Source organism: Ambystoma mexicanum, chromosome 2q (assembly GCF_040938575.1).
Source record: "Ambystoma mexicanum isolate Mex_15411 chromosome 2q, UKY_AmexF1_1, whole genome shotgun sequence".
NCBI lineage: Eukaryota > Metazoa > Chordata > Amphibia > Caudata > Ambystomatidae > Ambystoma > Ambystoma mexicanum.
In genome coordinates this window covers 977,462,441-977,490,334 of record NC_090924.1, presented here as the reverse complement: position 1 = coordinate 977,490,334, position 27,894 = coordinate 977,462,441, and the positions used below count along the sequence as shown (strand labels likewise).

The 27,894-nt window shown below is 44.5% G+C and overlaps 1 protein-coding gene across 2 annotated transcripts in view; it reads left to right on the top strand.

Annotated features, from left to right (window-relative positions):
• ULK4 (unc-51 like kinase 4) overlaps nucleotides 1-27,894 on the top strand; it is a 2,742,936-nt gene that overhangs the window by 809,636 nt on the left and 1,905,406 nt on the right. For both annotated transcript variants that reach the window (XM_069648276.1, XM_069648275.1), the window contains exon 18: nucleotides 16,492-16,599. In XM_069648276.1, coding sequence (XP_069504377.1) covers nucleotides 16,492-16,599 — 108 coding nt within the window. The remainder of the gene's footprint in view (nucleotides 1-16,491; nucleotides 16,600-27,894) is intronic.

Genomic DNA, 27,894 nt, shown 5'->3' with positions numbered 1-27,894 from the left:
CTGGGTAGAATAAATGCCATTAAGATGGTGATACAACTGAAGCTGTTATATGCGTTCATGGCCCTGCCCATAAAGATTCCAAAGTCTTTCTTTAGAGCAGTTCAAAGACACATACAGTCGTTTATTTGGGCTCGAAGGAAACCGAGGATACCATACACACTGATGCTTCTTAGCCGGACCAGAGGTGGAATGGGGGGTGGGAGGGAGACCTCATTGCTTATTATCGGACGGCCCAAATTCGATTGGTGATGGACTGGTCGAGGGATGACAGAGGGGGAAGAGTTGGAGGGAAATGGATAGGGCGGTGGTGGGCTCTAACATCGAGGAGGTATTATGGCTACCAAGGAAAGATAGTCCCCGGAATATGTATTGAGGCTCACTAGAAGCTCTGGTTGGGAACACATGGGATGAGGTAATAAAACTCTCTAAAATTACCACATTTCCATCGCTGCTCACTCCGATTTATGGGACCCCACAATTCTCCCCGGGGCTGGAGGGTAAGGGGTTTGAGAGCTTGCTGGAAAGGGGATGCAGTAAATTGAGGGACTTTTTCGATGAGGATGAGATTAAGACGTTCCTAGGATGTAAAGGTGTGTTTGGAGTAGGGGAGGAGGTTAGGTTTCAGTATGCGCAGTTGAGGCATTGGGCATTAAGTCCTGGAAATAGGGCGGCTGCGACGCAAGCTCTAACCCCCTTTGAGAAGTATGTAACATCAAGGTCGGGGGACAGGCACCTAGTTGGGGACCTTTTATAGGTTGATCAAAGAGGGGGAGGAGTAAGGCCCCAGAAAGTTCATGGCAAATTGGGAAAGGGAGGTAGGTCAGGAGGTCGAGCAAGAGCGGTGGGCCTCATTATGGCATGGTATTCCTAGACTGGCACATTCGCTGCAGATCCCAGAAATTTGGCTGAAACTGATGTTCCAATGGCACCTCACCCCTAGCAGATTGAAGAAAATGTACCCGAAGACTTCAGGGGAAATGTTGGTAAGGGAAGATGGGACTTGGAGTCACATTTGGTGGGGTTATCCGGCAGTGGGGAGGTTCTGGGACAGGGTCCAAGAGGCGGTCAGGGAAATTTTGGGGATGGAGAAAAACCCTAATCTGGGCATGTTTATATTGGGATTGGACGGTGGGCTTCAAAATCTGGCTATGAAGGCTCAGCAAAAGGTTTGTCATTCTGGTGATGGCAGGAGCTTTGGTAGTGGTGCAGAAATGGAAAGCAAGAGACCCTCCCAACGGAACACGAGTGGGTATCCAAAATGTGGATCTTTGCCGTGATGGAAAAGGTGACGTATGAGATTAGGGGGGGCCATGTCAAATTCTTAGCAGACTGGGACCTGGTGCTGCGATTTCTCATGAAGGACTACAAACGGGCCTGGTGCCCATGGAGAGCACAGCTCTTGGGGCTGGCTTGAAGGCCACCCCCTTCAAGTGCCGAGAGGAGGGAAAGGAGGCGAAAGAAGAGGAAAGCGATTGAATTTGGGGGACTAGTTGCTTTTACGAACTAGGGTTGAGGAAACTGCGCTGGCCCAGGGAGGGGAGTTTGGGGGTGGAGGGGGTGTTTAATGTTTGTTTTATCTATGGAAAATTGCAATAAAAACGTTTTGAAAAAAAAATATTATACATCCTTGGAGACAAAATTCATACAGACTTATATATCAAACCCACAGCAGTCAACACTATACTGCATGCACACAGCAACCATACACACCACATAATTAAAAATATCTCGTATGGAGAAATACTCAGAATTAAAAGGAATTGTAGCACAACTGAAACATTCCAAAGACATGTGAAAAAGACAAAGGAGAAATTCAGCCAAAGCGGCTATCAGCCTAAAATCCTGACAAAAGCAGTAGAGAAAGTGGAAAACATTTCAAGAAGTTATTTGCTAACCGATAAATCGAAAGCAAAAAACACAACGGCTAAAGTAAATTTTATTATGACATACAGCAGTGATGCATACATCACCAAAGGAATATTAAAAAAGCATTGGAACATTCTAAAAAACAGATGAAAGTATTAGGAAATACTTGAATGAAAGCCCAACCATCACCTTTCGGAAAGCCCCAACTATTAAACTACAGATCAGTCCAAGCTTCCTCAAACCGAAGCTGCCAAAAGACCTCAGTAGTTTCTTTAATCTACCAACACCTATTGGAATGCATAGGTGTGGAAACTGCAAATTATGCCCACAGATACTTAGTGGAATTAATAGTCTGGTTCTACCGAATGGAAAAAGTAAGCATATTGCACAATTCATTAATTGTAACAGCAAATTTGTGATTTACGCCATTAAATGCGTCTGCCAAAAACTGTATATTGGAAGCACAATTACGGTCTTCAAAATATGACTGTTTGAACATATGAGAGCCATCAAAAACAAGGACCTCGGGTAGCCCCTAGCAATACATTTCTGCATGGAACATAAAGACAAAGAAATTGACCAAATTAAATTCTTTGGACTAGAAAAAGTGAGTGCTCCAGCAAGAGGAGGAAACTGGGAGCTACTACTGAGAAAAAAGGAAGCAAAATGGTTTTGCCTTATGGACACCTATACTACTGGTCTGAATTCAGACCACAAAATGTCATATTGGTTATTACATATGTGGTAAACAGATTGGAATTCAGACCAAGATCTGTTATCTTTGTTATCTGGTTAATTTGAAAACCTAGATAGGAAGCAGTGTGACTTAAGTCTACCTACAGTATAGTATAATGATGAAAAACCAAGATAAAATGTCAATTTATATAGCACTATGATGAAAAACACAGAATGAGATGAAGAATTATTAATCATTGAGAGGCAATTATTCACATCAGAATTGTTAACCCATTTTAATACTGCTATGCTAGAGATAAATAATGAATTTATGATAGCCGCAGCTACAACTCCAAATCCAATTTGAAAATTATAAAATAAAAAAATTAAAAAGATCTTGCAAGACTAAGGGAATAATAGTATAAGAGAAATGAACACTTCTTAATTTTGAAAAATCCTATTATAGAAGCCTTTGAAAATTAACCCATAGATTCCATTCACACCTTTGCATGGGATGGTTAAGACTTAGCCCACGAAAAAGTGTTAGCGCCCAGGGAAACAAACACGTCTCATTGACAAAATCAGGTAATGCAGCATTCAAAATGGCCGTGGGACGTTTAGCGTAATGACGTCATTGCGTAAAATCACACTATGACGTCACCCTGCTTGTATATTTAAAGCGGCTCAGAAAGAGCTACAACACAACGCGGAATGGCATTGTGCGGGACAATCAAATACGAATAAGAGCATTCAGGTAAGAAGAATGAACTTGTCCTTCTCCACCAACCCCACCCTCAGCAACTAAGTTTTTTTAAAAAAAAGTAAAATCTGAGAACAAGCCTTAAATGGAATATTTGAAGGGTGAGGACTGATTTCCCAGAACATGATGCACTATGAAATTGGGCTTCAGCATCTATCCAAAGACAGAAAGCAATATGAATGCCAAAAAAAAGGAGAATAATGTAATGTCAATTGTAAAGTGTAGTTTTTCAAAAATCAAAACTACACTTTATTGGGGCAAAAATTAGAAAATGTTGAATTGAGTCAAATAACTAGTTCACTCATGAAAAGTAAAACTTAAAGGAATGGTGCGGTCCGAAATATTATTGTCCCTATGGTTCGGCCATGTGTTTTTAACCATAAGTCGATCGATCGTACTAACATTTACTATGCACCTTTCCCCGAGTTTTCGTCTCTTGACCACAAGCGAAATCAGGCAGCAGGGCGCAGCCATCTTGTCATAATCTTATCATCTGCCGCATCGCCCTGGGTGAACTGCCTTTGCAGCACTAATTCATATCCCCCGCCCCTGAGCCTGACGACACGAGACGCGTACCGCCCATTTCACAACGCCAAAGCACGTCTCGTGTCAACATTCCCTGCGCTTCAGCCAATGACGTGTCGCCATGGAAATGGCAGGACGCCTCTTTCCTCAATAAGTATAAACTGACTGTTTCACAACATACAACAGCAGATTTTCTATTCCATTCCTCTCACTGTATTTCTTTGAGCATTCTGTGACTCGTTTCTGTGCTCTGGTCAGCTACCTTCGTTGCTTGTAGCCCGTGTGAACAGATACCAGTACCATTGCTATAAATTATTTTCGTTTGTTTACCACACAATGGCTACAATAATGCCCTTCCTGTACGAGCCCGAGTATTCCGAGGAGGAATTACTGGAAAGAGAAAGATGCAGAAACAATGGGACTTCGGATGGCAGTTGGGAGGACGATTCAACAGATCAAGAGCCGGGGCCTAGTCGCATGGACGGCGTCTCCACCTGGTGTACCTGAAATCAGTGCGCGCTAATGCCAACCGAGGAGGAGAACTGCTGATGCCGAGAAAACTCTGGATGCTTGTGCTACATATCGCAAGGCGATCCACAGCCGCAATGCGTTACCGAGCTGCCAGACTTCAGGGCAGCCTGCCTCACACGGTCCGTGTTGAGGATTTTGATGGTGCTTATGCACGAACTTCGCACAACAGTTCGCCCTCGTAATCCAAGTAACGAGTAAGTATACTTTGGTTGTGATGTCAGTTAGGCCACTACTATTTCATGGTTGTCTCCTATATTCTCGTAACTTCAATATATCATTGTCATATCAGTTTAGTCTATCAAATCTCAAATAATAGTCAAATAAAAGTCGTTCAATATTGTGCAGTGTCTAGTTAGCATTTGTCCTGGCAAAAATGCCATTCGATACAAGAATTGTCATTGACAACTAAGGTTTAATACACTTATATTGGTCATTTAAAAACACTTTCTATCTTTTTCACAGGTGGTACAGGCTGGTGGCCTATTGTTCGTTTACATGGTGGCTTCATGGGAGGCTTGGACACCGAGTTCGACGAGTAATACCCGCCTGTGTCGTTGGTGCCATTAGAGAAACTTTCCCCAGTGACAGCGGTCAGTACAGGGGATTTTCCCTCGCTGTGCTGCAACCAGACCTTTACAATGTGTAGTAGTTGTGTGCCATCAAAATAAGAAACCAAATAAAACACAACATATTTTTTATCAATGGTTGTTCAGTTTTTAAGTGAATCAAGTGTGTTTCCATTCAGCAGTGTTCCGGTGCCTTGTCTGCACGCCCCAGGCCGCACCCCTGCAATACACATAATACCACAATATATACACGTCATTCATTCACAAACACACCCCTTTTTGTAATTATTTATAAACCACTTGATATTTATCATGAGAACATCTTTGAGCACTGCAAGTTAACTCGTGAACATGCTACTCGAGAAGCCCGGTGACGGATGCTAATCTGCTCTTCGTCGTGTTACCTGTGAACATCTGTGACCGCTTCGAGTGAATTCGTCAGTGTGCTACCTGTGAACATTTCCCTGTTCTCCTGCCACTAACTACTCTGTTTGCTGAATCTAACTGTTTGTTGGTCAAGGTAAGGGCATATTTCCTAATCATATCTCCTTCATTTGTAAATTTATAACTATTTCGAAGTAATGTACTCAATAGCGCTATGTTAATTTGTCTCATTGCTATTGACTTGAGTTTCTTTTGTTATGTTATCGATATATCAATTTGTATCAGTGGCAATTGGCATCGAATTGCATCCTTCGTGGACCGTGTCTATAGTATAAGCATGTTTCCTTTTCATGCACGATAGAACATTCAAGGGACGAGTAACATGTTCTGGTTTTCAACACATCAATGAATTGTTTGTGATAGTTATCCTATAATACATCCGCCCACGCTGCACTGGTTTTGCTGTGGTGCCCAAAAGAAAGCGTGCAATGAACAATGTATGGTCCATTTCCTTCTTTCTCACATTTTTTTGCAAAATAATTTTCGAATAATGTTGACCTTTATTTTGCAGAATTTACAACAATACCTGCATGTTCTATTTTCGGTTGCCCTTCGAAGACCCATGACAAATCTGAAGGCATTACAATGCATGTATTCCCTAAGACTGTTGATCGAATAGAGAATGGGTCAGATATTGCGGATATCCACCGGAAGAGCTTGAAAGTAGAGTCAAACAAGTCTTGGAGGACAAGAGGGGTCAGCGATACCGCATCTGCAGCATGCACTTTACCCCGAATATGTACGACACATCCTTGTACACAAAGAAGAATCAACTGAGAACAACTCAAAAATTGCTACCAAACGCTATTCCGACTTTATTCGTGAAAATGCCGCCACAGGTGAGTCACGCTTCCGGATTTAGCTTTACGCCTGTATTTTCGGTGTAAATGTCACTTATAATACTTTTGATATTTATATAATTGAATAGCTGTTTATTTTGCTAAACATCAGTCCTTGTTTTTGAGAACCCTCATAGAAAATTGATTTATGGGCACAGATAACTATGCTATATTATGCATTTACATAAGCATAATTTTCTCGTATTCAGTCTCCTTACATGCCACTTTTTAATGTTGGCATTTCTAAATCGAATAATACTTTGATATGATATGATATGGCATTTGTAACGCGCCTATACACAAGTGTTTCAAGGCGCGAAAAACTTTCCCTTTACAACTCCATGACTATCCACCGAATATGAAGCAACAAGATTCAGCATCCATGTCTTGCCTCGAGTCATCAACCACTTCAAGCGCGTATCAGGTAAACTTACCTAGCTATTCTGTTCCAGACTGGTTTTATGCACGGAATTTTAGATAATGTGATCATATTTTCGCAACGTATCATTGCTTTACACAATGTTTATCGTGGTTTGATATTGATATGTAGCTTTGTCCGCGTCCCAATGTGTTTGTTCAATTTCCAATATTTTCATCCTTACTAATGCAAGTACTGTGTTTCAGGGAGATGTTGAAGCATCCACTACAATTGCAACATCCCTCATAGTAGATCCGGAGCCAGAGGTATGGGTCTTGACAGTTCAATTGAACAAGATAATCTGATCATATTTACATATCGTGGAATTGTTTTACACAATGTTTCATTCGTACTTTACTATTGATATGTACCTTTGTCGTCTTTCCAAATTGTGTGTCCAGCTTCCAATATTTTAATCCATACTAAAGCAAGTACTGTATTTCAGGGAGATGCTGGAGCGTCCTCTACAATTACTCTACAGAACTCCCGGACCCTTAGGATCCTTCGAGGAAGACCTTCGCACCATCCTCACCAATAACCTAAAAAACTCCTCCCAGAGCCTTCTCCTAGGGGACGTCAACCTAGGCTTTAAAGACCCCAAAGATCACCAGGCTACTCTCATCAACAATACTCTCTCTGAATTAGGCTTTACCCAAAAAGTATCTGGCCCCACCCATAACAAAGGGAGAACCCTCGACTGGGTAGCAGACTAAAACTGCACGGCCTCCATCACTGATAACTCCCCTCAACCTTGGTCCGACCACCATCTCCTGTCCTTCACCCTACGAAGCCTCGAGCCCCATCACCAAAAACGGGCTAGCCTCTGCCATCCCCACGAGAAGTAAGAAAAATATCACAGTGGAAAAACTGATCCCTCTCATCCTCCCTACACTTAACTAACTCCCTGCCACATCCAACCCCCACGACCTTCTTGAAGGCTATAACAAAATCATGCGTACAGCCTTAGACTCCATTGCACCATTAAAACTAAGAAAATGTAAACCGAAAAAGCATCTCAACCATTGGTTCTCTAATCACCTTAAAACTCTTAGATTAGAAAAACGCAAAAAGGAACAAGCCTGGAGACAATCTCCCACAGACCACAACAAAATACTGCTAAATAAAATAAGGTCCATCTACAAAAAAGAAATCATAGCTGCCAAACAAGTCTTACAACCAGAGAATTCCACAATCCAACTCCAGCACCACGAGCTGTTTACGATCATTAAAGAACTGGAAACACCTGTGCTAACTCCAGACACTTGCGTGAAGGACAAGCAATGGTGCACTAGTGTCCAAAATGCCCTAAACAATAAAGTCACAGGCCTTCAAATTAAATTAAAAACAAGAAAGATTCCATAGCCAAACCAACCAACCCCACTAACACGACCCTGCGCCTCACGCCCTAACACCCTCTGCCCAACCCCTCTCGCTTTTGCTTCTCCAAAGTCTCCACTCTTGAAGTGGAAAAAATAATTCTCAGTCTAAAACCATCCAACTGTCAGGGTGACCTTTGCCCCCTACAAATTATTAAAGATGCAGCAAGAGACCTCTCGCCATTCATCACAAGACTCATCAACGCCTCCTTCTCCTCAGGTACCGTCCCCAGCAACCTCAAAGAGTCCTGGGTCCTCCCCCTTCTCAAAAAGCCCTCTCTTTACCCCTCCATTCCCACCAACTACAGACCCATTACCACCGTCCCCTGCCTGCTCAAGATATTGGACAAGACAGCCTACCAACAAATCCAGAAATTCCTTGAAATAAACCATCTCCTCGGTATTCGGCAATCAGGCTTCAGACCCCAACACGGGACAGAAACAGCCCTTATCGACCTGAAGGCTCAAATTGACACTCTGCGAGACAATGGGAAAACTGTCTTATTGCTCCTCCTAGACCTCCCAGCAGCATTTAATCTAGTTAATCACAAAATCGTATGCAATCACCTAGACTCAGCTGCCCACTTTTCCCAAGAAGCCATCGACTGGATCGAGTCATTCCTCAGCAACAGATCCATGCATGTCTTCTCCACCACAGCTGCCCGCGACCCCATCCCCATTACATGCGGAGTCCCCCAGGGCTCATGCGTCTCCCCTACACTGTACAACGTGTTCACAAAGCCCCTGTTTGATGATCTAGATGGTCCAGGTATCACCTACACTAATTATGCCGATGATGCCCAGATCCTCATCCCGTTGACGGGAGATTACAACCATGATTTGGCCTTGGTGAACAAGGTGTACCTCATCATCCAGGCATGGATGGCATCTCACATTCTATGCCTGAATGATGACAAGACTGAACTCATCATACTTGGCTCCACTGCAAACCTAACCAAATTGGACCACAATTACACCACACCACACCAGCTTCATAATAGACGGGAACCTGATTAAAGTAGCTAAGGAAGTGAAAACCTTAGGAATATACATTGACTCCTCCCTCTCCTTCCATAAACAGGTTAGCTCCATAGCATCCTCCACGGCCTACACATGTAAGATTATAAGAGCAGCCAAACCCTTCTTATCCACCCAGTGCTGCATTACATTAGCCAGAGCCCTTATATTATCAAAACTGGACTATTGTAATGCCCTTTACGTAGGAGCTAGCAAACACGTTACCAACAAAATACAGATGCTACAAAACAACGCTCTCAGAGCAGCGCTTAGCATCCCCAAGAAAGAACACATCTCTAACATTAGGAGAGCCCATAACTGGCTCAACACTACAGATGAAATCCTCCTCAAAGTAGCCTCACTAACACACAAATGCCTCAACAACGCTGCCCCCCGCTACTTAGTCGATAGAATAAGTAAACACTCGTCCAACAGACCTACTAGAACCTCCAACGCCAACCTACTCACAGTTCCCAGGTTCAAACGCACCAAAATGGGTGGCAACAGCTTCCAAGTGAAAGCAGCCCAGCATTGGAACTCCCTACCACCCCTTCTAAGGACACCCCAAACCTACTCACACTTTAGACGCAACTACATACATTGGATAAAGAACAATGACCACTAATTCCATCCTATCCACCTCTGTTACCCACTATGTAAATATGTATACTTGTAAATCTGCAAACCATCTTTGATCATATTGTAATTACTGTAATGCATTGTAACGTGTAACGAAGTTGTGAATAACCTTGTTGCTCCTGTGCCCTCATACCCTCGGGTTTGGTGCGCAATACAAATGAATAAACTAAACTAAACAACATCCCTCGTAGTTGATCAGATGTATGGGTCTTGACAGTTCAATTGAACGAGATAATCTGATCATATTTACATATCGTGGAATTGTTTTACACAATGTTTCATTCATACTTTTCTATTGATATGTACCTTTGTCGTCTTTCCAAATTGTGTGTCCAGTTTCCAATATTTTAATCCACACTAATGCAAGTACTGTGTTTCAGGGAGATGCTGGAGCGTCCTCTACAATTACATTATCCCTTGTAGTTGTTCCGGAACCAGACCTTGTAGTTGATCCGGAGCCAGACCTTGTAGTTGATCCGGAGCCAGACCTTGTAGTTGATCCAGAGCCAGAGGTATGCGTACTGACAGTACCCTCTAATGAAAGAAAGTCGGTCTAATTATATGTGTAATGCAAATGACTTATTTTAAATGGATACTCTTTTTTTGTAGAGATGTATGCAAGATCTGTATATTGAACAGGAGGTACGTGGATCTGAGTCGGTGCGCCAGCTTGCTGATGGTGATGTTAGAGTAAAGAATGTTTCAAAGAAAAGAAAGAAAAATAAGGTTAGTTATAAACAGTTTATATTTTTGGCAATTGTTTTGTGCTGAGGCCTTCATTATATGCTTTTTTTTAATGTAAATTGTACAACACTCTATGTTGGATTTACACTGAACATCCCTTTTCCTATCTGTCCTGTAGTTGCCCGATGGAGTACGGACTATGCAGACACAGACAGCGATACAAATGACAGATGCTGCTTGCCAAACTGTTTTTACCATGGAGGAACTATTAATTGAGGCGCGGCGTGTTCACACTCAAGATGCCTATGTCCAATGGCCAGAAAATTAATTTAATGTAACCGGCGAATCCAGCAAAGTGTTTTTGGACCATTGCTACAATGCGCCTGCTCCACCAGATGAAGATGAAATTGAATTTATAGAAGATAGTTTTACATTACTCGTTGAGCACTAGACACAATCGACACCCGCCAAAAAAAATAACCCCCAAAAAAACAGTCGACATTGATGTTTTGTCCTATCCATGGTCAAGTAACAGATGTTGAAATGACAGAGACTGAAGCATCAACACTATTGACCGACAAACTAGACAAAGATATTAACTATAGTATGTCCAGTTTGGCTGATATGTCCACAACGGTTCAGTCCGAAACAACAGTGTTGTCAGATGACAGTCTAATAAAAGAGGCCAAATACATAGTATTCGACAGCAGCTTGATGGAGATTCTAAAGATGCTGAAATGTGTGCATTCAGTGGGAGGGGAAGTATGTGGGAAGCCATTGGTGAACGTGATTCGCCTAACACAAAGCAGTAACCTCAAAATCCATGCCACATGTGAAAAGTTACATAGAACATTTTCATGGTCCGCTCAACCGATGCTGGGGAAACTGCCAGCTGGCAATCTACTGTGTGTAACAGCTTTACTTTTCAGTGGCTCTAGTTTCACAAAGTTATCCAGTTTCTTTCAGTTTGTGGGACTCCATTTCATTTCTAAAACGCAATACTACAAATACCAACGTTATTATCTATTCCCTGCCATTAGTGAAGCTTGGAAAATTGAACAATTGGCTATTCAAAGTACATTCTCCGACATACGGTTCAGGCTGCTAGCATGCGATGGACAGTGTGACAGCCCCGGATTTTCTGCTAAGTACTGCACATACTATTTTCAGGACATGGAAAGTAAGAAATTGTGAGTTTGGTGGTCGTGCAGGTGTCCCAATGTAAATCCTTAGTGGCCATGGAGAAACTTGGTTTTATAAAATCACTGGAAGATCTACAATCGAGGGGAGTGCAAATCGACCTCATAGCCACAGACAGACACGTTTCAATAGCCAAGACAATGAGGCAGTAGTATCCAAATATTAAACATCAATTTGATGTATGGCATGTTGCCAAATGAATTAATAAAAAAATCTCGGGTGCAGGGAAAAAAAAGGTTTGGAAAGTATTTCACAATGGTCAGTCTTTCAGCAACCATCTTTGGTGGAGCTCGAAAACATGTGATGGGTCTGTGGAAATTCTACTGGAAAAATGGCGTTCACTAATGCACCACTGTTCCAACGTTCTCCACTGGACAGAAAACCAACATTTCCACCAATGTGAACATGGCCCTTTGTCCCCAGAGCAGGCACGGAAGAAGAAGTTGTTGATCCCATCTTCACCTCCACACAAAAGCCCTTGAGAAGATTGTGTTTGATAAAACTCTATCAAGAGATCTGAAGGGACTCACAGAATTCTGTCACACAGGAGATTTGGAGTTGTTCCACACTATGTGCCTAAAGTACAGGCCAAAGAGATTGCATTTCGGCATCCAAGGGATGAAATCTAGAACTTTACTAGCGGTATTAGCGCATAACGAGAATGTAGGTCGGGGAACAATCTAGGACTGCAGGAAACTTAGGAATACTTCGCTACACTATGGCCTTTACAAAAAGAAGCAAAAAATGGGTTGTCAAACCAGTATATGCGAAAATGGTATTCGATTTTGTGAAAGATCCTATTAATGTCGTAGAGATGCATACTCATGGAATTGCGCACAAATCTGTTCAGAGCACACATACATTGCCACAAAACATTGCCAACGTGCCATGTCCACCCAAAGCAGAGCTCGTTGAGCAGTTCAAATCCCGGTACAAATGATTACCATCTGTTTGTATTTTTGCCAAAAATGTTTTTATAAAGTGTCCAAATAATGTATGCAATTTGTCTTTTGAAATCTATCCTCTTAGTCCATTTTTAAAAAAAATAGTACAATTATTACGATTGCTTTCACATTTCACAGTTTAGTCGAGTTACTGTGGGACCTTCATTTTTCGTGTTAATGACCAATGGATAACAGTGTCTAAGAATCTTTGGGTTTTGGCAGTTGCCTGGCCATAAAGTTCCCCAAACAGCTGAATATCTGCTCGTCACACAAAAGGGATTAGACCTAGGCTACATAACATACTAGGCATGCAAGAAGTACTGACTGCGAAAACATGCCATGGGGTAGGAGGCCATGAGATAAGCAGAGGTGGGCCTATTACTAGACACATTTTGACTCAGTTTTTGTGTTACATCGACTATAATTTGGGAGTAGGGGGCATTCTGTCATTGGCAAGTCTCCCCTACCTCTCAGCAGCACCACGAACAACGAGCAGCGACAGCCCCCAATTTTTTCCTCCAGGGCCCGTGCTTCAAAATTCATGTTCTCATGGATGCGTTGACACGGGATGTTGCAAAGTTAGAATGTATGTTAATTGTGAGTGAAGGTCACCAGCTTTGAATTTTTGCTTGGGAGCTGGGAGGTCCACACGTCCCGGCACAGTATAAGGTTCTATTGTTTTTTGACCTTGAGGGACAGGAACCATTCCGATAGGGATTGAATTGAAGGGGGGTGTAATAACATATGATATGATAAGGTTGTCCAATCCGAAACTGGACCTAGTTACATATAAGTTCAGTTTATGAAAAATAGTTGACACGAACGGAGGAGACTGCATTACGCCAAGAGAATGGAAATGCCGAATATAATGTAAGTTTCTCTTTAGACGATTTTATACCAGAACTAGTCGAAATACGAATAGCTGACCGTTATTGCTGGGTTACATTGTACTTGTTCGTTCTGTGTGGCATATTGCAATGAAGTGCTAGTACAACCTTTGTGTGCTGGGCTATCTACCGGGCACATGGGCAGGCCAGCATCGAGACGCATGTAGACCACCACTGGTTTCCCCCTGGTTCTACGCTAATGAATCATTACATTGTGTTGTTGCCTCAGTTTACGCATTACGTTTAGAGCTCGACGTGCTCCATTGCACTATCCTCGGAAGCAAATAGCGGAGTACTTTTATATTCCACGTTGTATTCTCTCGGTTCACATTGTGTCGCCTCTGCGCTAATAAAGAAAATGATTAATTCTAATAAAGATCGCCAACTGAGACACATTTCTATTTTTATCTTTTGCAAACAGGTACATCGTGCCATTCTGCGCTTGTCATCTATTCCAGACCCCGACCGATGGATTCTTCAATTGCCAGCTGCAGCTACATGTCAATCACTGGATTTACTTAACCATTTTTTAGGACGACAGACAAGGGCCAATATGCCCCTACGCGGTACCAGCGATTAGGTGCAACCTAACCTTTACGGTGGTCTAGTGCCAAGTTGATGCACCAGCCTTGCAATTCACTGTGCGACTGAAGTGTTTCATTTAGCCAAAACGAACATCCTGTTTACCAAAAAGGAACAGCGTGTGACTCACGATAAACATTTGCGGATTTGCAGATCGAGAGCAAAGAAAAAAAGTCCCATTTTGATTGAATATGTCAGACGCCGAATGTTATCGAAACATTTAATGTGAAATAAATGTACTTTACCAATTGTACAGTCTTGCTGTTTCCTTTTAAAGTACAGTTTCATATTCCTAATAGTGACGCGCTGCGCTGTGAGACGATGTGTGTTGTTTTCCGGGTTCCGCGTCTAGTCGGGTATATGACAACTGGGCGCGTTTGGCTACGCTGCCCAGTAACGTCACAGAGAGAGGCGGAGAATATCAATGATTTGGTGATGTCAGGCTCAGGGGCGGGGGATATGATTTAGTGCCGCAAAGGCAGGTCACCCAGGGCGATGCGGCAAGTGATAAGATTATGACAAGATTGCCGTGCCCTGCTGCCTGATTTCGCTTGTGTTCAAGAGATGAAAATTCGGGTAAAGTGCATAGGAAATGCTTGTACGATCGATCGACTTATGGTTAAAAACACATGGCCGAACCATAGGGACAATAATATTTCTGACCGAACCATTCCTTTAAACAAAATTTCTTTAAGGTAACCGAATAACAATTAGAAAATCACAGCAAGCTAATCGAAAAACTGAGAAACAGTTTCCAATTTTCGAGAGTGACTCTAAACAATGAATAGGGGAGTTACAAATATGCACAAAATAAGTATTATGGAACCATGTAAATATATCTAAAGAGTGTTTAGGAATGTAATTATGAATGATGCTAATGTCTTGTAAATGATTGGTTTTATTGATAGATTCTCTCCTGATGAACCATGGAAAAAAATTATGGTGAAACACAAGTAGAGAGAAAATTATGTGTGTGAGGAAAAAATTTAAAAAAGCAATATTGAAAAAAATGATGGATGGATCATTGTGCGCCCTGAGGCCTGCAGGCATGTGGCGCGGTACATAAATTAAAATAAATAAATAAATTGTGATTATTGTGAAAAAGCAATCACCCTAAAAATCAACATATAGCTGGCACTCAAAAAAGGACACCAATAGAGAAAATTCGATGTCTAAATATATTGCAGCAGTCACAATATAGGTAACCATAGTGCTGACGACTATAAATCCTTAGCAATATTTAGGATTCGCCAAGGAAACAAAGCCCACTTTGACCGAAGCTCTGCTAATATATATATATTGTATATATATGAGAGGGAGAGATAAGAAATCCGATTTTACAGGAAGCAGTGAGCTTCTTACAATGGGGTGAGTTCGAGGGACATTCTGACCAGGTTGTGAGATTGTGGAGGGGAGTAAATGGAACTGTCACCGGGGCCATTACATAAGTGGGCAAACATAGATTAGGGACAACCAACATTGGACATTTTTAAGTGCATCTAGTTGATACGGCTAGCTGTGCTCGGGATGTAACCATGATGGGTAAATTGCTTGAATGGAGGCAGATGAAGTGAGAGACAGGCAGGTTACAGGTGAGGGAAAAATGTTAGCTAGCAGGAAATGATGTACCTCGAATTGAACATACGTTGGGCCATTATGTGCCAGATAGGAACAGTGATTCCAACACACCAGCGTCGGATACATTTTCTTTGATTCCGATATTGTTTTTTTCTCCGTCAACATTTGCAAACCAATGATCTTTAAAACATTGATAACTAATAGCAGTAATGGCAACTGAAGTACTTTCTCAGACACCGTGGCATCTGGAATAATGTTCAGTAATGATATTAGCTTGTGTCAATCCTTTCAAAAAGCATCAAGCCGATTAATTAATATTTATCCACCACAAAGAGCTGTGACCGCTCTGACCATCTGCTGGCCACCTGCTGATTTTATCATCATTCATTGCCATGTTTTCCAATAAGCAATGCAAAGGTCTGAGCACAACATCCAAACATGGAGAACGGTGGAGATGCAGCGCAGCAACCGGCCACTTGCAGTGGTTCCTTGCAGTGCATGCGACCTGCCCATTTCCTAAATTTTTATTTGAACAATTTGAAAATACATGTGAATGTGTTGTTTTATTTAAAATACCAATTTACTGAAGTCTTAAAATATACTTTCAAAGCCTGCTTTTGTTTCACCTTGTTATACGAGCCTTATTGCTTGGTTTATGGCTTGCAGATTGTGCCTGTTTATTGAATGCAGGTGTTCATATGTTTTCTGATCAAATGTGCAGTATTCTTTAAGGACAAACTAACAAGTCAAAGGTGTTTTCTCAATATCATGACATTTGTTTTAATTTGAGTAACATTTCAATGGTGACAAATCTTTTTGGTAAAAGTTTAGGAACCTAAGACATTGTAAACAATTGAGGTGGATAGCTTGATATTCCTGTGTATTTATAATTAGTATTATTAAAGATTTGCCAAACAGTGTGAAAACATGAATTTTAATTAATTCTTTGATTATTTTTAGGCTGTTACCTTATTAACTGACCTAATCCGGGAAAACTTCAGAAATAGCAAATTGAAACAGTGCCTTTTGCCTGCTTTAGGGGAACTTCTCGTCCTTATTTCTAGCCAGGTAAGAGTTATTGATAAGTTATGATGTTTACCATATGTTCTATTTTGTGTGTGCGTGCGTGCATGTGTGTATATAGATGGTAGGGAAGCTATGACAGTCCTGCCATCATTCCTGGTTTTTCATGTCTATTTATTACTTTATGCAAAGAGGCCCGGGTGGATCATAAAATAATCATGCCTGGGAAACATCAGTGGATTATCCACCTCTAAAACTGCCTCACTGGCAAGTGACTGGGATGGGGCAGTGGTTTCAAACACATTGTGTATAGGCGCTATATAAATAAACTATCATATCATATATCATTTAGGGTGCCCTCCCCCAGGATAGTGGAATGTATGCTGGGACTCCTAGTTAAGCATTGCGGTAATGCTGCAGTCCCCAACTAGAAATCCAAAATAAAGAGTTGTAGGGAAGTCACTATGCGCTGATGTGCACACTTCTGTTTTTTGCTGCATTTCAATCGCACTAGTGAACGTATGTGGATCTGATTGGATTTCCATATCACCAGAGAAAGTATGTGGATATGATTGGCATCATAAAGTAACATGATTGTCACAAAGAGGCAACACTCAAATATTTTCAGCTGGTGCACCTGGAATTAGGAAAATAATACCTGGCACACAGATACAGGATTTTGCCCGAGGCAACGCTAGTAAGTAGCCTCCACATCCTCCTACCTTGTGCATACTTAAATATTGAGGGTAAGTTAGCATCATGTTGCTAGTCACGATTACCTCTTAATATTTATAGTTTTTGTCCTTTTGGTGGTGTTCCCTATCAGGTATCTGGAATCTAAAGGCTATATCTTTGTTTCTAATGGATTCCATGCGGAATTCAAGCTCCTTCTGCTTAAACAGCAGCTCTTGCTTCTTAAATTCTAGCATGGCCTCAGAGCCAGTCAGCGAATCATGGGACACATCATCATCATCATCGTCATCATCACTGCCCCTTTCAACAATGGCACAAGTTACTACATTACTGGTACTTGGGATTGTCCCAGTACCTTCTGCGCTATCATAGGAGGGCAAAGCCTGAATCCTAACCTCCTGCCAAGCTATGATCCTCTGGATCATTTTGGATTCCTCATCTTAGATGTACCTTCTCCAGCGCCAGCTATCTTCGGTTATATTTTCATCCACCAGGGTTTGCCGCGCAGCTCCGTGTCGGTTCTGCCAGGTGCTGTTGCCTGCCCCTCGTGCAAGATGTGACGCTGGGCAAGCCATGCCTCATGACCTCAGTTCCTTTTTTCTGCACACACCGCTAGCTTCAGCTTTAATTAATTTACTGTGTCATGCCTTCTACCATAAAGGTCTCGGGCTTCAATCCCTGCTTTCATTGCTGGAGGCAAATGTTGGTGCTGGATCCCCGCATTTTCCTTGGGGAGTATCATGGCATTGAGGATTATGAATACTGCCAGCCAATGTATCCCAACATTCACATCCACAAAGGTGCATACAGGATGCTGTCTAAGCCCCCGGCGTGTTTTCCTTCCTCCGGTCACTCCGGCTAGAAAGCACAAGAAAAAGCATCACCACAAGAGGTCTCATTCTCCATGAGGAATCGAAGCTATCACTCACGCTCGAAGGGGTGTTTGAGATCTTGGAGGAGTCATCACCTACGCAGGTACCTTTCCTTACTAAGTCTTTCTTACTGAGACATGCTTGACATCTTCGCCAAGGCTTTGCCGCAAATGGATTCACTGGCAGAACCAGGTCCCACAATGCTTGTTGAAGTTGACAGAGGTACTTTCTCAGCACATAACCACATGTCTGCTGGCTGAGCTCCAACCCTCCTTTGTAGACTGCTTCACTTCCACACTGCTCTGCTCCAGGTGTAGAAGCTTTGGCGCAGACTTCAGCGTTAGTGGCGCTGGTGCTTTACTAGATTATGCTTCAGTGTCTAGGAGTGAGTTTGTGTGGAAGTTGGGTCAGATAGTCTGAGGCAGGGGACCCTTTACCTTATGAATTTGAACCTTTGGATGCCAGGGAAGGGGAAGACTGTCCAATGGAGTTCTACCAACAGGATGTTGTCCTGGCTGTTTTGGCATTTGGATTAAAGGGTGTCAGCGGTTTTGACACCTTTCCAGCGGTAGTCTTTTTTGCAATCCCTCAAATTTGAAAAATTGTATGCATCCTTTCAGGGGATCATTGCCAAGGTTTATAGTCTGTGGGGCTGCCAGCATCCATTAGACCTACAGTTAGTTGTGACTGATAATTTAGGAAAGATCCTCCTAAGAAGTCCCTGCTTCCCTTTAATCCTGATGTGATGGTCCCTGTTATGACTGCATGATAGAAACCTGCCTCAGTTCCTTCAGTGGTCCATGACCTGGAAACGAAACACACACCAGCACCTTCTGATGCAGATTTGTATCTACTTCATGCCTTAGAGCCTACTATTTCAGGCCTCCATAGTGGGGGTCAAAGTCGGCTACCTACATTTCCTTGGCCCCATACAGGAAGAGCAAGAATTTGGATGATTGGAAAGGCACGTTTTTATCCTTGGGCAGCCTAGTCCTCAGCGCCATGAACACCACTGGTCCTCTGGCAAAATACACCCAAACTCAAGGGATTGGATCTGTAAGGCTGCCAACAGTTTTCTGACACACCAAATGAAAGATGGTTTTGTCTCCTTGGTCCGGGTTGGAAAGAAAGCCAGTGTCGGACGTGGTCTGGACCCGTCGCACTGTGTTGCCCGGGGTATGGACACTGGGTCGGTAATTTCAGGTATTTCTGATTGAGGGCTTATGTGTTTTCTATGAATGTCTAAGCCAAACTGCTTGACATGCTGTTTGACGGAGGCAACCTGTTTGAACCGAAGACTGATGAGTCCTTGGAGAAGTTTAAGACCTCCAAGGTCATGGCTAAGTGAGATTTGGGTTGTTTGACCTAATTCAAATAGTTTGCGGCAGAATTGTTCTTAGTCGATTCCACTGCAACTCTGTTTGACCTTTGTTCAAACAATCCAAACCCCAGCACCGAAAGAAGCCTTCTACTAATACCCCCTTACCTCTTCTCGCCGGCTGCCGGTGCTTCTTCCACAGCTCGCAGTGTCAGTTCCGTCCCTCAAACGCAGGCTGGAGCGGATGTCGCAGGGACCGTTTTTTTTTTTTTGTTGTCCCCTGCAACTCTCAAATCCTAATAAACCGAATATGACGGGCGGGGGCCACCCTTGCACCCACGCTCCTCATATTCGGTATATTTTACCTCGAACAAATGGTATCGCCCTAATTCGATCAAAACGTCCATATGGACAGTTTGATTCAAACAAATTGGGTGGTACCGCTAAGTCCTTGGTTTAGCTATCTAACAGCCCTCCGCATCAAGGAGCCGTTCCTTTCCACCTTCCCCCTATTTTGCCCACTGCGGTTGGGGTGGGGTGCCTTCAGGTGAAAACTGCGCTTACCTTGTCATGGCAGGGGTTGACCTGTTTAGAGGGGTGGGGTGGCTGCCTCTTTGGGCCGGGAGGATAGCTCAGGGGCAAAGTGCTCGCCTTAGAAGCAAGACGACGCGGCACAACACACACGTTCGATCCCCGGGTCTGCGCTTAGAAACCTCTGGGTATTATGCACGTTATAAATAACCAATAACAATTGCTATCGCCACTGCTGCCCCTAGTCCAAACCCCTGTTAATTTGGACTTGTCCTTAGAGGGAGGTTGCCTTGTTCCCCAAGGAATGGCATTGGGCCTCTTCTGACGCTTGGGCCTTTAAATGTTGTATCGCAGGGATACTGTCTTCCTTTTGTTCATCACCTACCTGATCATCCTCCTTCACGTCCCTCTCTGAGCCCTCTCTTACTGGCAGAGCTCTGCAGATGCTTTGTAAAAGAGCACCATCAAACTGGTGCCTACCTCAGAGTGCGGTAAAAGGTGGTACTCTTTGTATTTTCTGGTGCTTAGTGAGGACTGGGGTCTGTATCGCATCTGTGATCTGCGGCTTTTGATTTTGTCCCTGCACAAGGGAAAATTCAAGATGTTCTTCAAGCCCAGATCCTCCAGGTCCTTGAACTCCAGGACTGGCAGGTGTCACTAAACCTTCAGGACACCTACTGCCATGTGCCCATCCATTGGACGCTCTGGAGGTACCTGAGGTTCATAGTGGCGGATTCCCTTGATCAGCTCTTTGTGATTTACTTCTTTGTAATGCTCTTTCTGATGGATGGATAGTTCGTACACTTCCTGCTGTTCTGCAGTCACTCAGCTGCTGAGTGCTTGGGGAAAAAAGTGGAACTGAGGTAATGACACTCAGCTAGCTCCATATATACTGGCTCTGGCATGTTCAGCGTGAGGGGCGTGCAACGGTATGGAGAGGAACTGATGCAGTGCCTATCTCCACCCCCTTGTGGTTCAAAAGGTTTCCATAAAGAGCTGGCGGGGGGGGGGGGGGGGGGGGGGTGTGTGTGTGTGTGTGTGTGTGTGTGTGTGTGTGTGTGTGTGTGTGTGTGTGTGTGTGTGTGTGTGTGTGTGTGTGTTTTTCTGAGGCTTAGATCACATGGTGTGCATAGGCCGACATCTAGTGGAAGCTGCGGAGTATTACAGTTTGTTTTTCGAAACTCGAAAATGGGTGTTGACACAGGGCGTGCCAGTAATACTATCCCTAGTGTGATGTCCACTGTACCCAAGATCCCTCACGCGTCTAGGATCCTCAGATTATTTTTTTCCGCCATACTGGTCGGAAGCTTTTTGCGGAGTCCCCTGGCCTTAGCCATACTTTTGCTAAAATATTAATTTATTTACATCCTTCCCCATCCCAACTTCGACACTCGACGCCGGCTGGAGAAGAAATCGACCGTCGGCTGCTGCACAACGGATTTGGGCCTCGGAAGGCCTCTGGCCTCGGCCCGGGCCTCGGAAGGCCTCTGGCCTTGGCCCGGCAAGTAGGGAGAGTGGGGGGTTGTACATACTCTACACTCTTGGTATATAGGTACACCTTATACATTTCCTACACTTAACAGCCCGCTGCCTCAAGGTCTGTATGGAGGGCACCCCTTTTCAATTCTGCCCCAAGTGCAATCGCAAATACCCTTGGGTCGACAGGCACGCCACGTGCAATCTCTGCTTGCCGAGGGACCACCTCGAAGCGAACTGCAGAGCGTGTAGTAGGTTTAAACCTAAGACACTTAAGGACCATTCGACGAAGCGTTGGGCCCACCACGCCAGGCAAGCGGCCATGGCAGCGGAGGGCGCCTTCAGCGACGGCAGCGACGCCATACTTTCGGACGGCGAGGGCATTACGGCGTCGAAAGACAGCCGAGTGCAAGTCCCCGACCTCGGAAGGTCGTCCGGCAGGACGGCTATGGGGAAGACCCCCGGCGACACAAGCGCTTCACACACCACACACAAAGCCCAACCGAGACTCGACGACGTCGAGTTCTCGGAAAGAGGCACAAACAGAACGGTCCGATTCGGTGTCCTCTGGGCGTTCTCGATCGAGATCGCCGCATGACTCCAGGCAATCATCCACTCTTGCCAAGAGTTCCTCGCTCCCTAGGCTAACAGAAGTTCGATCGTCGGAGGACGAAGACGACTTCCACCTCCAGGCCATGCTCCAGGAGTCGGAGCCCGCAGACAAAATCAGCGAGGCCCCACGCTCGAAGGACAGGGACCCTACCCCCGATACTCGACGCCAGGCGTCGAAAACCTCCGGAGCCACAAAAGGACAGGGAAAACATTTTTCCACTCACGGGGAGGGGGGAAAACAGCAGAAGAAGCAGCCTTTGCACTCTTCCACACCTGTGAAACACCACTCCCCCTAAACAGACAGACAAGACCAGGTCTGCTGATATGTCTAAAACCAGCAAATCTACTCAAGATAAATCCCTGAGACTTGCTGAGAGAGTCATTCCCAGTTCCAAAAAATGGTGCAGTGAAGACATAGATAGGGTCATGTCAAGGATGTCTTCTTTGGCTGATTTTTACGATAAAAATCCAGACCATTTCCTTTTGTATGATCCACAAGGGGCGACACCCTCAGGCTCTAATGATCCTATCCCCCCGAGTAAGAAGCCCCAGTTTGAAACACTGATGAGGTCTACAGACCCCTTCGAGGTACTCAAGACCATACTCACTGTATCAAGGAGAGGCTTCCTTTGGTGCGGACCAAGAATTTGGCATGGTAGAAGAGCAAACCGGGACGGGATACTATGGGGATGATGAGGACCAAGAAGAGGAAGAGGAAGACCCTGAAACCTACAGAGTAGATTCCCCGGTAGAAAACGAAGCCCCGGTTACCGACTCCCCTGTCGATAACCAACCCCTCCTAAATGAGGTTCTCGCACGTGCAGCATAACTTTCCATATTGACACCCACGGTGTCCAGGAGGAGAGGGACTTCGCAGAGGAGTTAGTGGGAGAAAGGAGGCCTGTTGCCCAGACCATCCCAATCCTTAAGTCCATTCAGCGAAGAATAGACCCGTCCCTGGTGAACCCAAACCTCACCAGAGCAGTCCATCCCAGGGTTGAAAAACTTTTCAGGGCAGCCCAGTCTGACCCTCTCTATATAAGAGGACAACTGAAGCCAGACTCCCTAGTCGTCACTAACACTCGTAAGAGGGCTGGAACACCCTTGTCATCGTCCGAAGCTCCTCCCGACAAGGAGAGCAAAAAACTATATGGTTTCGGCAGGAAAGTAGCCTCAACGTCCGCCTATCAAGCAAGGATTGCAAACTCCACCACCCTGTTGGCCAGCTACAACTGCCATCAGTGGGAAGAAGTCGCGGCACTCATAGCCTCTGCTCCTGAACCTTTAAAGGGCCAGTTAGCTCGGATTTCCGCAGAGGGTAGAGCCATGTCTGGTTGCATTTTGAAAGCAACCTTTGACGCCGCGGACAACGCAGGCAGATTGATAGCAGAAGGCACGGTTATCAAGAGACATGCGTGGTTACGGCAGTCTGGTTTTAAGGCAGAAACCCAGACATCATTGTTGGACAAACCGGTGGAAGCCGATCTGTTGTTTGGTAAGGCGGTCGAAGACGCACTGAAGAATGCCAAGGACGAATACGAGACATACAAGTCCCTTGGCCAGTTAACCAATAAACCCCCTAACCAGAGAGGGAATAGTAATTTTCGTCGCCCATGCGGCCAAAATTCCCAGAGAGGATCTAACTATTCCCAGGGGCAGGGTACACAGTGGAACAACAGCCAACAGTCTACCCAGGGTTACGGCAGGGGTAATAGGAGAGGTCGTGGTAAAGGCAGATGCAGCCCCAGCAAGGGAGGCGGCACGCCTCCACCAAAGCAGTGACGCTCAGTTCAGGGTCCCTTCTCACGCAACCCCAGTAGGGGGACGCATTTCCAACTTCACCCAGGCTTGGGAAGGGATCACATCAGACAGATGGGTGCTGTCAACAGTATCCACAGGGTACTGTATAGAACTACTGCAGCGTCCCCGGAACCATCCTCCACGACAAAGAGTACACTCTTTAGAACATCAGAAGATTCTCCTCGAGGAGATTGCCATTCTGCTAGAAAAGGACGCGATAGAACTCGTCCCCGGACACCAGGTAAACAAGGGTATTTATTCAACTTACTTCCTTGTGCCAAAGAAAGATTTGACAATGCGCCCAGTATTGGACTTACGGCCTGCCAACAAGTATGTCAAGCCCCAAAAGTTTCGTATGACTACGCTACAAGAGGTAATCCCCCTCCTAAAAAAGGGGGATTACATGGCAACCTTGGATATGAAAGATGCTTATTTTCATATTTCCATGTTCCCAGCGCACAGAAGGTACTTGCGCTTCAAGGTGGACAGTCGACACTACCAATTCAAGGTACTGCCCTTCGGGATGGCTTCAGCACCAAGGGTATTCACCAAGGTACTGGCGGTAGCGGCTGCACACCTACGCAGGGATGCAATCCTGGTGTACCCTTATCTGGACGACTGGCTCATAACGGGGGAAACCCCAGTAATTTCCAGGACAAACATTCAAAGGACTATCGACCTCCTCCACGAGTTAGGCTTCTCAATCAACGAGAAAAAGTCGAGCCTGGTGCCAAGCACCTCCAAACAGTTCCTAGGAGCAATCCTAGATACTCAAGAGGGGTTGACCTTTCCTTCAGAGGAAAGAATTTGGAATATACTACTGCAAATTCCGCATTATCAGTCCGGTCGCCAAATAACGGTACGCAAAGCAATGCGTTTACTGGGCATGATGGCGTCATGTATTTACCTGGTCCCCCACGCGCGCCTGCGCATGCGTCCCATGCAGGAATGGTTGGCGAAACAGTGGTCTCAGGCAAGCGGTCAGTGGGACGATCTAGTGGTCGTTTCGCCAACACTAGTACAAAGCCTTCACTGGTGGACAAGAGAGAATCTCGCACAGGGGAAACCCTTTTACGATCCCGAAGTACAGGCAGTAGTCACTACCGATGCATGTCTGACGGGGTGGGGAGCTCACCATCTCCACCACACAGCTCAGGGTCTCTGGTCTCCCTCAGTGGCCAAGAACCACATCAACCTGCTAGAGCTTCTGGCAGTATTCAGAGCGCTTCAAGCGTTCGAGCCCCACCTACTAAACCTGTCAGTGCAAATCCGGACGGACAGCACAACAGCCATGTTCTACCTGAACAAGAAAGGAGGGACTCGTTCGCCAAATCTGTCCAAGCTTGCCCAGAAAATCTGGATATGGGCACTCAGACGGCACATCTTCCTGTCATCACAACATGTTCTAGGGGAGCTCAATTCCCTAGCGGATGCTCTGAGCAGAGACTCCCTCCCAGAGGAACACGAATGGTTTCTACACAGAGAGGTCGTAGAAGATATCTTCTCTCAGTGGGGTTTCACCACTATAGACTTATTCGCCACAAGCGAAAACAGAGAATGCCCAGGATTTGCATCTAGGTTCCCCCAACCAGACTCCCAGGGGAACGCCCTGTGGATGAACTGGTCAGGGATGTTTGCGTACGCTTTTCCACCAACTCCTCTCATCAGGAAAGTGGTGAACAAGATGAACAGAGAATCGATGACGCTCGTCCTAGTTGCTCCCATGTGGGCAAGACAACCGTGGTTCCCACACCTATGCAAGATAGCGGTGTGCGAGCCCATCAAACTTCGAGCCTGGTACAACCTACTGTCCCAGCACCAAGGTCAAACAGTGCACCAGCAACCCAACTGAATGAACCTGGCAGCATGGCTCCTGAGGTCATAGAGTTTGGACATCTCAATTTACCACAGAGGTGTATGGACATCCTAAAGGAATCTAGGAAACCAAACACAAGGCACTGTTACTTTGACAAGTGGAAGAGATTCGTTATCTGGTGCCAGAGTAGACAAATCAACCCTGTTGATTGCACTCCTTCCACTATTGTTACATACATGCTCCACCTGCTAGATGCAGGATTGGTTTTTAACTCACTGAAAGTACACCTGGCAGCCCTGTCGGCATACAACACTTCCCATAGCAAGGTCTTGTGGTGGAAAGTACCAGTAGTTAAAGATCCCCCAAGATGCAAGATCATCTGCAGAGGACTCCTAACTGAATCTGGCATCACTCTCGAACCCTGCAGAGTTCGAGAACAGCATCGGAGCGGGATGACATCAAGTTACATCATAACCTCTCCCCTCCATGGGGTAAACACAGAGCATGGTAGAATGAAAAAAAAACAGGGGAAAGAGAAACTGAAAAAGAGGTCGGGGAGGGTGGTTGGGGTAAGAGGGCATAAAGTAATACACATAGTCGCTCTTGAAATTCGGAGCATATCTTCTGTTCCTCATAGGTGTCACTCCAACCAAGTTTTCATTGCCCCATGACTGTGATCTTGGATCTTCCATCAACGGTCCCAGTTCATGAGCTGTACTTCTGCCTCTAAAGGAACATGTAGCATCAGTTGATCTGTTGTCTTTGGAAGATTTCACCACGTCATTGCACAACCATCTTCTCCCATCATCCAAAAATCATATAATTTCTGGTTGCTTTCTCCACCATTTGTGCATTTCTGAATTTGGACAAAGCCTTCTGAACCCTCCTAAATTCTCGCACGCACACCCAATCCCCTTCTTTGAACTCAACTTTTTATCTTTGTTGTTTTTCTCAAACTATGTTGACAATATCCTCAATGTCAATCCTTTTCTTGTGACCAATGGATAACATGCCTTCTTCCTCCCATCATAACAAACGCTTCCTCAGTGGTGGAGTCGGGGGTCATTCTCTAAGCATTGAGTGCCTCTTTGAGGGTGTCTTTCCAAGGTAGTGAATTTGCCACAGCTAGCTGGATTATTCTTTTGACAAATCCATTCATACGTTCTACCTTCCCATTGACCATCAGATGATATAATGAGGTAAGTCTGTGCTCTATAGCTCGGTCCTTCAGGAACTTCTGCATCTCTTCTGACACAAATTGTGCTCCAGCATCCGATACTAACTCCTGTGGATCACCCTCTCTGCTGAACCCATCCTCCAAAAGTTGGATGAGCTTTCCATTCGTTATCGTGTCCTCCAATTTTCCCCACTCAAACCACTTTGACCTTAATTTTACATTTGTCGATTCTGAGGGTAAGCCCTTTCTCTTGTGTTACCTGCAGCATGCCCAACAATTTGTCATCGTAGTCTTCCTCTGTTATGGCTGCAATGAGAATGTTGTCTTGGAAATAGTATACCCCCTCAAGAACACTGAAAAATTGCTGCATTAATCTCTGAAAAACAGCTCTGGCCGATGCTAAACCGAATGGCATGTATTGGTATCTAAACACTCCAAGGGGAGTAACAAATCATGTCAGGTGTTTAGAGCTTTCATCTAATTCCACTTTATGATATGCTGATGACGAGTAAAGCGTGGTGACAAATTTTGCTGATTTAATTGTTAGCATTTCATTTATATTTGGAAGGGGATGTCTTTCTATCCAAATGTTGGCATGTAGATCTCTAAGGTCCACACACATCCTTATGGAGATGTCAAGTTTTCAGACAATTATAATGGGTGATAACCATTTAGAGGACTCTATAGCATACCTTCCCTCGCTTTATATATGCACCCATTGTCCATTTGCTGTAATGTTTTTTGACTCATTTATGTATGTACCAAGCAAACACTCTGTAACAGCGCCACAATGCCTCAGGGCCGCCGTGCGCTATACAAATCAAAATAAATAAAATATAGGCTCGATTAATTTCTGCTCGCAGTGTCTCGTTGGCTCCTTTTGTCCACCGGAATATTTCTAACCTTGTGTGCAATTGGTTTTACTCGTCTGTTCAACACATTTCTGTGTTTGAATCCCTTAAGCATTCCAATACTCATAAAATTATTAAGGGAAAGCTTTTTGCTAGACCTTTATTGCAATTCAAATCTTGATTTGATACACATA